The sequence below is a fragment of the Hetaerina americana genome, unplaced genomic scaffold, assembly GCF_022747635.1.
Source record: "Hetaerina americana unplaced genomic scaffold, ioHetAmer1.1.p SCAF_8, whole genome shotgun sequence".
Lineage (NCBI taxonomy): Eukaryota > Metazoa > Arthropoda > Insecta > Odonata > Calopterygidae > Hetaerina > Hetaerina americana.
In genome coordinates this window covers 13368803-13380879 of record NW_027287427.1, presented here as the reverse complement: position 1 = coordinate 13380879, position 12077 = coordinate 13368803, and the positions used below count along the sequence as shown (strand labels likewise).

The 12077-nt window shown below is 35.2% G+C and overlaps 1 protein-coding gene across 2 annotated transcripts in view; it reads right to left on the bottom strand.

Annotated features, from left to right (window-relative positions):
- cmb (combover) overlaps nt 1-12077 on the bottom strand; it is a 42938-nt gene that overhangs the window by 19962 nt on the left and 10899 nt on the right. For both annotated transcript variants that reach the window (XM_071597092.1, XM_071597091.1), the window contains exons 7-13: nt 7956-8078; nt 6807-6884; nt 4780-4926; nt 3714-3867; nt 2989-3179; nt 2527-2591; nt 1358-1498 (exon numbers count right to left, since the gene is read on the bottom strand). In XM_071597092.1, the coding sequence (XP_071453193.1) occupies nt 1358-1498; nt 2527-2591; nt 2989-3179; nt 3714-3867; nt 4780-4926; nt 6807-6884; nt 7956-8078 (899 nt within the window). The remainder of the gene's footprint in view (nt 1-1357; nt 1499-2526; nt 2592-2988; nt 3180-3713; nt 3868-4779; nt 4927-6806; nt 6885-7955; nt 8079-12077) is intronic.

The window sequence follows — 12077 nt, the reverse complement described above, 5'->3', positions numbered from 1 at the left end:
AAAAAAATGTGTGAGAAGACAATCCAGAGGAAAAATATCTGAAATGCATTTTATTATAATACTTTCTCATATTTGATGATCAATGTTAAATCAAATGATATTTCATTTATGCAAGTAGTTGTGAAAATATGGCTGTAGTTTATGGTTAAAAAGGAATAACAGTGAACATATGAATGTCTTATTTTGTTTTTCATGAGGCCACCACAGCAAGCTTTATAGTGATGTTTTCTTTGAAATTTTGGTGGCCATGCTATCATAATAGTCCGAGTAAAAGTATTAGGTGTTATTAGAAGATAGAAATGTGTATTATTAATGAGCAAATAACAGCACTTTTCCAATGCTAAAATTCATTGTGACCAGGTTTAGACCCACTACATCATCTTCAGGAACAGACCGACAAGAAGGAATGCCTTACGTATTGATACCCTGTAGGTATCTGGGAGGAGAGGAAGAGGGGAGAGTGGCTGTGGAGGAAGGAGGGATAAGAAGGTGGGATGGGTTGGCGTAGGATTGGGAAACAAACAAAAAGAACAGAACTTCTCTGATGTACATATATTGGAGTGGTGTTCCCAACAAGGCATACTTGAGTGTTAGTGGACACAACTGCAAGGGTATTGGTAAAGGAATGAAGTCTTAGTAGGGGGAGGGAGGGAAGGAAGCACGGCTGATGACCACCATACCCTTGGGATTATGGTCAATATGGAGAGTGGGAAAGAAGGGGGAACCCACTTAACACCAGGGAGGGTTCCACGCAGGGTGGTTGGGTGTACTTAAGGACAAAGTCAATTTCATTAATTGGGGGAGGAAGAGATGTTTGAAGGAGTTTCCCAAGAATTTGCAAGCACTAAGGGAGGTTAATGGAAAGTGAGCTGCACATCATTAAGGAAGGGGAGAGTTCTTCTTTGCTTATTGAGCAATTTCCAATTTTGTGGCTCCCTTGGAATGATTCTGTAATATCAACCGATGAGAAATATGTTGCAAAAAGTAAATTTTAGACCGAAGGGTAAACTTTTCTGAGGAGTGAACTAAATGGTCATGTGAAATGATCATACAGGGGTATTAGAGTAATAGCTCTTTCGGACAAATTAATATTTTCAATCTTTACATTTGGCATTACTTGATACTTACATTGAATGCAATTGTGTGGGTACATGCAGCAATAACTACTACAATTTTCCATGTAACGTGAACCTTGCTTGGTTTGTTGGTGTTTCAGGTTAAATCAGAACTTAAGGTCCCTTCAAAAATGTTATAACAAGAGCTCACTGAAATACATATCTATGAGCCAGAAAATTTACCATTTTTTCTGAATTCTCTCAAATTATTAAAAAATGTTACTTTTTATGCGTACACTTACAAAGTTTTTCTCTCCAGTTCTTGAGTTGAAAGATATAACTGTCGAGAATCAGAATTGGAGATAGAACCAGCCTCAGAGCTTAAGGAGATATTATCTGGTTTTGATGAATTTGGCTGCTCTCTGCTATTTTCCCTCTCTCTCCTGAAAGAGAATGAAATAATTAGAAATTAAAAAAATAACTTTTCCATGAGAACCAATCACAACAATAACCATTCTCAGTGTTGTAAAACAGGAAAATTGGCCAAATGAAAAACAGAATCCTATGATATGCTACTATGTGGTAATTAGAGGCCATTAACAAATACAACTCAGATGACCTGATGCTAACACCAGCAGCTCTCCTTCATGTGAAGGAAGGTGAATACACATGGGCCAGGGTGATATTCACTTAAAACCATGCAAATAAATTATGATGAAGGCTCAATAATGAGTGATCATCAAATTTTTATTTGCATAACATTTGCAAAAATTAAATTTTAAGTTACGTTGTATATCAAGTATTGCCTAAAACATATTTACCACAAGTTTTATTTATTTGACTAATATCCCATCAGCAGCAGCCATTACAAGTTGAAACATGTTCAGTTCACTTACGCAGGCTGCTGATAATGAAATATGCTTTTCACAGAGGTGTTCCTACACCTTTGGGAATAATAAAAAGTCACATGGCATTAGTATCTTTTTAAAATTATCTTTTTCTGTTATGAAAAGTGCAATATTCCACTTTGGTAATGTTAAATTTTGTTGAAATAATCCAGAATTATGTGGATACCCAACGGCCATAACTAAAGGGCCTGCAAATTTTATGCACTATTTAGTATGCTTTCTGGAATACAAAGAACATGTTCTTTCTTTAATTTTGGCTTGAGGGGCTGTTTTACCTTTCTTTACTCAATGGGAGGGAGCTAAAGGCAAGCTAATCTAAAAACCACTGACACATTTGCTCTCTAAATACAGCGATTGGAAGCATTAAGATGGTGGACTAAGGGCTTTCATATGAAAATGGGCACTTGACATCATAAAAGCTTTTGTTGTGTACTCCTTTTCCATGGAAAAAAAGACTTCCACTTTCTGTCATCCCTACGCCATAGAATTACCACCCACCACCTCTAAGATCAATATAATGAGGTTTTAGTACAGTAATAGACAAAGAAAAGTTTACAACCAACCTTATATTTACAGAATTATCTTCTTTGTCTCCACCAATAGCACCATCTGAGCCTCCTCCAGAAGCCTAAAATCAAAATAGAGTCTTTGTTGAAAATATGCTATCATGACTATGGCGCAAATAACCATGAAATACAGAAGGAACATTCAAAGCATAGAACTGGGATTTTAGAATAGAATTAGGTATTTACATGCAATATATTTTTATGCATCTACCAGGCTAATCATAGGTTCTAGACAACAGAAGGGAAATAGTAATACCGTATGGAGTTAACACAATGATTGAATGTAATATGATTTATGTGATGCTCCACTTAGAGGAGGTAGAGGAAATAGCTTTGGTAAAGCATTTAAATAAGGATTATTTTGTTCAAGTGTTGGAAAATGACTTCCTTCTTATTGATGAGATGTAAAAACTTAGGGCATAAATATAAGATAATTTAATGAATAAAAAACACACAAACCTGAATTTGATTGGCTGTAACATTCATCATTCCTTGAAGAATGGCAAGCCTTTCCTTCATGTGCTTTAACTCCTCCATATTTTTTAGTACTTCCTGAATATCATGCTCAGGTTGTTGCTCATTTTCATTATCTGCATTGCTCACTTCTTGAACTGCCTCATTACTGACAGCCTCATTTGATGCCTCAGCAGCTGTTATGCAAGAAAGAGGGAACGAGAGATTGAATATTTACAATAAGACACCCTTTCAGTCATAAGAACAATCAATGAACCACTAAGTCTACATTATCAGATGATGTTTTGCTTTAAACACACAATTATAGGAGGGAATCACACAGGATGGATATTAGGAAGCATTGATATATACAGAGTAATTATTAGAAAATTAAAAATTTTACAAATTTTCATACATAAACAAGTAGTTTCACTTTCTCCTTGTAGGATAAAGCTATGATTTTGAATAGCTTACTATTATATCTAATATGTGATACCTAATGATGTAGGGACAAAATATGAAATTCTAAAAAGCTTCTGTTCTGAATATTAAGTTTAGAATTTAAGATTAATGTTTTGGGGTTCTGGTTACTTCATATGGCTTCTCAAATGATTTTTAAAAAAGTACCAAGAGTCATAAAAACGGCTTTAAGATGAAGATAAATATGGAGTCCCCTGTAACCTATGATGGGAGACCTGCATAAGGTGTACACATACTTTAGATGTACTTACCATCCTCATCTGGCATGAAGGAATTAAGGCTTCTAAGTTCTTGAACCAACTGGTCCATCTGACTTTTTTTCTGCTGTAAATCTTCAAGTTTATTTTGAAGTGCATGATGTTCAGAAGACAACTCCTCATCCTCATCACCCAGAAGTTCCATTAACTAAAAAAATGTAACAGTTAAACAAAAACCTAAAATTACCATCTTCAATGGAAGTAAATTCAAACAATATTTCTTAACAGCACATGAATCAATTAAAAAAATTGTTCATTTTGTTTGATGGTATAAGGGACAATTCAGTTGCATAGGTTCTGGTCACTTCATAAATATGTGCTTACAACCTTTCCACAGAAAACTGACACTGCTTCAAAATAAATGACAACAATATGGAGTTGGGCAGAAATTTTGGATGAATTGGACCCCAGCAAGGAGGAAAATTAACATGCTCTCAATAGATAGGGTATTTCCATGCCTACCAAGCACAGAAAAAAAATGAAAATTAATAAAATAACTATTTCCCTTAAAGCTCTGTAATAGTGACAAACTGCACCCAAAAGCCAACTCATAAAATAACCCATTAAATTGTCAAAATGTACCTCCACCACACAGTTATTGCTGTGGAATAAATACGCCACAAGAAATTCTGCAAATTTATTAGCCTAAAATATGTTGAAATCAAGATGACTGATTACTAAAAGGACTATGTTGACCATAAAATCCCTCACTCAGCTCATGAGGAACACAGAAATGCTCAAATGCTTGAACACCATTTCCGACATGAGAATCATGGGCAAGGGTAACACTCGAACCTGAACTAAGGTTTTTGGTCACGGTATTAAAAAAGGGCTTTAAAAACCATGGATGGCCCAATCGGTGAATTTGTATTTAAGCTATTAGTAACCATCTTCAGCACATTGAAGGTAATAATAAACACTGCAATTTGAAGTCATAGGGAATTTTAAGGCAAAAATTTGGGTTTATATAGCATAGGATATGGGTAGGTAAACACTGGTGCAGATTGAAACCAATAAGGAATTCTGACCACTGATGTGACATAAACTAAACAAATAATACCTGATTTCTGTTTTCATAAAGCTCTTTCAATGCTTGGATGCGATCTTTCAAATGATCCAGTTTCCCTTTCCTTATTGAGGGGGGAACTTCAGCCACTGGAGACCTTGAGAAGTCTTGAGAAGAAGTGACATCTTCATTCTGAGTTTGCTGTAAGACATGAACAAAGAAATAAAGACTTAAGATTACTGGAATTTCCATTTCCAGAACTATTTGATACATTAATACAGTTCCTTTAATTCCTCTGATAATATCGCCATATGCCAAATAGTACATAAGAAGCCAGTTTCTTCATCTAGTTTATGATATTGAAACATATGTCAGAGAGACTACAGGATCTGTACAATAAGTATCAGGACTGGTTCCAAAAATCAAAATTTATAGCAGTTATCATTACAATTACTTAATAATCTTCAAAGTACATTCCTCCTGCATTGATACACTTAGTTTGGAGCGTATGCCACCCATCAAAAGCCTGCTGGAAGTCGGTTTCTGGAATACTGTTGAAAGTCTTTATCGTCGCCACTTGAACTGTCTCAATGGAGTCGAACTGATATCCTTTGAGCCCCTTTTGGGCTATCCTTTGAGGTAATAATGTTGTTGAGAAAATATTCATCTTCCTGGATGCGATCCAAAATTTCTTGCAAAATTTTCACCTGTGACAGTTTTTGTCCCTCGCTCAAGACTTTCACCACCAGCTTCATGCACTCTTTCCTCATCACAAGGTCCTCTGTTACAATGGTGTGGACGGTTCCGAATGAAAGGCCAGTCTCCTCACTGATGAGGGAAACGGTTAAATACCAGTCAGAGTCCAAAACCTTTTTTACTTTGGCCACCTGAGCATCAGCTCGAGCGGGTGTTGGTCTGTCTTCGACGAGATCCTGGCCTTCCTTAAACATTTTGTGCCACTCAAACTCTTCTGCGGCTTAAGGCATCATCCCCATAAGCCTGTTTAATGAGTGCAAGGGTCTCCGATGCTGATCTCCCAAGTTTAATGCAAAACTTCACAGTGTAGCGATGTTCCATGCTGGTTCGACGACACCACAAACAATCACACATCACAATCCATCCCCTGTCTCAATGCATGCCCACAGGAGACTGAACTAAAGTGCCCCTGAGTGGTGGGGGACCCCTCTACTGAGCCGACCAGTTGGACCACCATCATAACTGGACTGTTATTGAAGTCATTCATTGGAGATGAAACTCCTAGAGATTAACATCACAGGAAGTAACATTGCATAATTACATATAAAAAAAGATTAATAAGTAATCTGATCCAGTGCATACTCTGGCCGACAAAAATATGTGCATCCACAGTAAAATGGGGGAGTTATTAAAAAAATAATGGGTTTAAAAAAATAAGATGACATTTTACTCTGGCTGATTGGAGCTTAGCCCCATTTTACTTTTCATCTGTACTTAGTTTTGACCTATTATTACTTGAGTGCAGTATAGCCATGAGTGCTTTTATCCCATTCAACTGAGTTACCCAAAGAGCAACCTTTAAGTCCTGGTTTCATCACCAGGTTCATGTTCTCAGTCACTTGACTGAAAATCATTACTTATCATTGATTAGTATCATTGGGTTATGAGAATATCCCATTATTATTGCTGGGTTTCCCGATTGAAAGTTTTATGGTAATTTAGTTAACAACATGAGACTTTTTCATATCATTTTCATTGAAAAAAAAATAATGGGAATGTTAGGAAGTAATCAGTGTTCAAGTATTAATTGCTGTTGGTGAAATTCAGCTTGAATCTATTAACCTGTGACACTCATGAGGAATCATAACCATATTTCCTATGAAGCTATTCTGCAGGATTAGAATTAATAATTAGTAATCAAACCAATCCATAATGTTTCGATCTGCATATGATCTAACAAGTACCATCCATTTTCTCTTCTATACAGTTTTCCTTCCAAAGTCACCAATACTTATCATTTTTTGTTTTAAACTGTTAATAGCTTTTTGCACACTACTGTCAATTTTAGGAACAATCCCAATAATTTTAAGTAAAGTCCCACATACCTCCAGTTCTGTTTTCTGCAGCTTTGCCCTCAGCTCATTCCTATGGCCAGCCTCAGATGATTTGGCAACTGCACTTGCCTAGGAAAAAAAAATATATTTCATGTATTCGACAATGATATAAATACATAGTAAAAGTAAGAGAGAAATAGCAAATTACTGTTGATGAAAATAGTTACTTCAGAATGGCTCAGTGATACTATAGCTTTGTGGAGAAATTCAAGAAGTGCTAATAATACTTTTATGTCACAAAAGAAAGCCGTGAGATTAATAACTAACACTGCAGGTAGAGACCATTGCAAACTACTCTATGTAATGATGTGTGATATGTTTAAACAGAGTCGAACCTACTGAACCCGAAAAATGGTTAGCAAGAAAAATTAGTAAAGACATAATGTGCAGGAATGATCCATTCTGGTTCCTATAGTTTTCAATGCATTATATTCAGTTTACTCTAAACATTCTTTACCAGCTGTTAATAAAGAGATAAATTAAGACTTAATTACCAGAAACTTATGTCAAAGGGAATTTGGGCAAATACTAAATTGTAAAGTCACAAAGCCAATAAACATAAAGAAGGAGGAGAATTACAAAAATATATTTTTGAACTTTTTATCTCCGGTAATTTAATGATGAAAAATTATTTTTTCCCACTATTTTCACATTGTGTGTTCATGGTAAACATAGAAATTAAAACGTTCCAATAACGACGGTTAATTTTATAAATTTATGTCCCCAAGTGAACCTCAATGAATGAATGGTATTGATGCAGTGCACATCATGACTATGAAGCAATAGGTAACAAGAATAATTAATGATGAATTATACTGGAAAGCCTTCCAAAACTTTTGGAGTTCCATAGAACATTTTATTTCGAGAATTCTGCAGGCAAAACAGATGAGGATCTAAAGAAAATTTAAAAAACTTAAAAGAAACAATTGGGAGGGCAGCCCATGGCAGATCACCAAGTGCCTCTCACCTGCAAACTTGTATGACTGCATCTTCAACTTAAGGGCTAAAAGTGAGGGAATAAAAGTCCTCCTTTGTTTCTTCAGAAGAGATTCAGACTATGCTCACTTATGTCATTCAAAAAGTAATCCTGCTTCCCTTGCTGGCATTCAAAACAAAATTATCAAACAATTGAAATCATACCATGTCACTGGGATGATGTGGTGCATTAGCCACTTGTGAATTCATTTCATTTTCCCGGCTTATATTCCTTCCTGGCTGCCCAGCCACCCGCCTAACGTCTGGGTTGCTCTGTTTCATCTTTCCCTGTAGACCAAGTTTATAATGGATTTTTTACAAACAGAATATATTAATAACAAAAAAGCAAAATAGTTCATGAAACACCATATTTTCTGGAACAATCAGAACTAAAACTGACCAGCATGAAATAAAGTAATTGATCATGGGTAGCTTAAAACTCGAGCAGAAGTGATGCATGAACCAGATTTATTACTACAAAACATGAAAAAATGAAAAAAAATAACCTATCACATATTGTAAGCAATTAAAATACAAAACAATATCCCACGTCAACCAATGGGGTAAGGTGCCTGAAAAACCCTTAAGTTAGGAAACTATTATCTGCATGCATACTAGGCCAACTATATTAAATAATATTTCCTTAAGCTATAAATGGAATCAACTCTTTATGGCTTAGGGAAATTTTATTTAACATAGTTAAAAAGAGGTCACAAGAAGTTCAATTTGCCATTTCCATGCATACTAGTATTAGGGGTTAGGTTTCGTGTTCCATACAACTAGAATACACATTTATGTTACTTTATTGCTACACAAAAAATCTACTAACACATTACGGTGGAAATATTTCCATTCCATCTTCAATGGTGGTCTGTAATATGATAACCCAATAGAACTGACAACCACTTCAAAAAAGATTGCGGTGATTTGCTAGATTTTACTATGAGAGGCATAAGAGCATAAAAGAAGGGCCTTGGACCATCTTGGATCCCAGAGCTATCTCATCAGAGTTAAAGACAAATGGCTATGAGCCAAAACTTTAGTCTCACCAATAAAATTCTCATTTCATTGGCATTTAGGCTGTGCTCTCTTTAGTAAAATTTCTCTCCAGAGAACTTCAACATAATATAAGGATAATCACTCAAAACAAGGTGATCTGCTAAGGCTGTAGCACTAGAAATATTTAGAGCATGAAGGTGGCAGCTATTTTTAAAACTTGCAAAAAAAAAATTGATTTAAAGCAGATTCTATGTTATCATAGTCACATACTCACATAGAATATTTGAATAATGGCATAAATTTCCCGAGTTTTAATTTATTTGAATTTTAATCAAAACGTTTTTTGCCAAATTAACTATCCCATGGAATGTACAATAATTTCACACTTCCAACGGGTCAACTAACAGCAGTTTAACATATTACATACTTCTATTGTCTTCTTGGTGGTTGGTCTCAATCACCACCATTAACTACCATTTCAGTTTACATGCATGAAAATTTCCCTTGACATTTGCTTCATCACAACCATGTATATGCCATGGTTTAAGAATGACAGTATTACTCAAGAAGTGGATAGTGGATAATCAAGGGAAACATTCCATGGTTGAGAAGTCTAGTACTCAAAACATAGACTATGGGTAACCATGTTCGGTGTGATAGACAAAACCACCATTTATAAAAATCCATTCACAATTTTTCATCTAAATGAAAAATCAAATGAATCGCATTATAACAATGAAAACAAATCCAAACAACTCTATGACAAAAGTTTTTCAAATGGAAAATGCTTGTAGTCCATAATCAGAACGGCATAGGTGTGTACAAGTCTAGTGACATGCACTTTCTGCAAGACAGTCTTTTGAAATTTGACAGATCGTATCCATCACCTGCGAATGCAATCACACTCTATATGCTCATTTGTGCTGACAAAATAAGAACCAGCTACTCTTGAACAATTGAAAGAGTATTTCCCATTGACCAAAGCAATTTTTCACCAAGAGAAAAGATCTAATATTGTTTCACTCATAACACTTAATAGATACTTGCAAAAGAAAAACTAAGAGGCAAAGATTAGCTAACACAATTCAAGCAAAAAATTTATTTTTAAATTAATGAAGAACACCAAAAAGAAGTTAAAGTGTATTAGAAAACCAAACTACTGCAGTGCCATGCTCACCATTCAAGAACAAACCAACAGAGTAAAACTTTATTTCATTTTTAAACTCTTCTAAGAGTAATTTTCTAATAACATGTTCCACATGTATTAAAATAATAGGCATTCAGAAGGAAAAATAATTTAGAGCAGCGGGCTGGAAATTATTAAATTTAGGTAAATATAATATGCAGAGCTGAGCAACGAAGATTATTAGCTTTAGATGTAAAGTCTTCTTTTCTGTGAACAAAAGTCCCTGGAGGTAATCCTTATAAATGATGATATTGGAAATTGCATTTAATGGTGGTATTCAAATTGTGAAGAGGCTTTCTATTCAAATTAAACATTAACCAGTAATAATATAATCAATGTTTCAATGAGAGCATTAGTTGAGGGCAAAGGGAAACACAAAAACCCTTTGCCAGTTGCAGGCATTGGATGATGCAATAAGGGTAATGCACAATTAAAGAATTGAAGAAAAAGAAAGACTCTCATCTATTTTATCCTATTGAGGTCCTTTTCTGGAAGAGATGGATAGTTACTTCAAAGTATTTCTGTAAACAGAATCCTTGGTAATGTTAGAAATTGGATTAAGGATGCTCACAGGACAGAGTTTACATCAGACGCTAAACTAAATTCAATAAACACCAATCCGTTCATGACTAAACAACAACAAAGCATAAAGTGGGATTGTCACTTGCAACCATCTGGTGGGCACAATACCCACTGCAGGAAAATTAGGTCTTACTGCATTGTCAAAACAAGAGTTTTGTCACAAATTATACATACAAGAATGAAAAATATAGGCAAGTAAGAGGCATATTTGAAAAGGAAGGGTCCTTTCTTATATTTAATGATTTGCAGGTAAGAACAAAGTTGTAGCATTCAGTGCCATATATCCAGTGCCATATACTTATACATGTTTTCTAATGCAATCGAGTAGTTTTTTTGACTCAGTAACTGTTTGGTAGTCAGTGTATTCAAACAACTATGTCCACAAAAATCATTGCTACCACCAGTTGCGAAGTGCATGCTGTTTTGATTCTTGAGTACTAAAGGCTGATCATCCGGCCTCAGTGTTGGCAGGATAACTTTCTCACCTGCCAACTCAGAGGTCACGGACTCAATTCCCACCTTGGTGAATCTTCTTCCACCAAGGGCTGTTTTGGGGGAAGGGTGTTTATATTTGTCTTTAACGTAATGTACAGGGGTTAGGTACAAGAAGAGACAATAAAAGCCTCAATCTTGCCCAAAAAAAAGATGCCAAATAAAATAAATTAATTAATTAGTCATCTACCCAAATTGATTGGGAGTTGTCCCTAGTTTAATGCTGAGCCTACAGTAATGAGCAAAGGAAAGGTTAGAAAAAGGCATCTAGAGAGCATAGCTATTCATGAAAACTTCAATCAAGGATAAAAATAATTTATAGTTTCTTTTACAGCTATGTAACCTCCCACATTATCATGATTAATTCACACAGCTTACTCCTGTTTGGTGAAGACTCAATGGTACATAATAAGTGCTTGATTTCCATATGTTAACTTTGAAAGAATGTGTTCAGCCAGCGCTCAATCACTCTGTTGAATACATTATCAGCAAATAAAACACACATAGCTTCAAATGTCACAATTAGAGCAACCTTGATTAAACTTGGGAGTTCAGATTTGTACGAATCATTATTCATCACTGACTGTGAACTCTTTGGCTACTATCAAAACAGTTACGGTCTCAAAACTCACAACCACTTCAACAGTGGTGAATACATTTATTTCAATGTCAAGTGACTAAACAGAGATAAACATAGTAGCAACAATTTGGTAATTTTTCTCTTCAATCAATGTAAACCATGGGAAGCCTCTGTCTTCACCTCTTTCCCCTTTTATCCATCATCAAATTCACAAAGTGCCTGCGTATAACAGGCTATGAGCATCTAATAACAAGTTAGATGAACTTCACATAACATCTACCTTGCAAACAGACAATTGTGAAGAAAAAGCTATCATACCAATGAGGAGCAAAAGAGATTTTATGGTAATATCACTTTCAAATGGAATATATTATGATATGCAATATTTTCAGCAACTTGTTTCTTCTCTAGACGAATCTAGCTAAGTAAGAAAATTTGGTATTAAAAA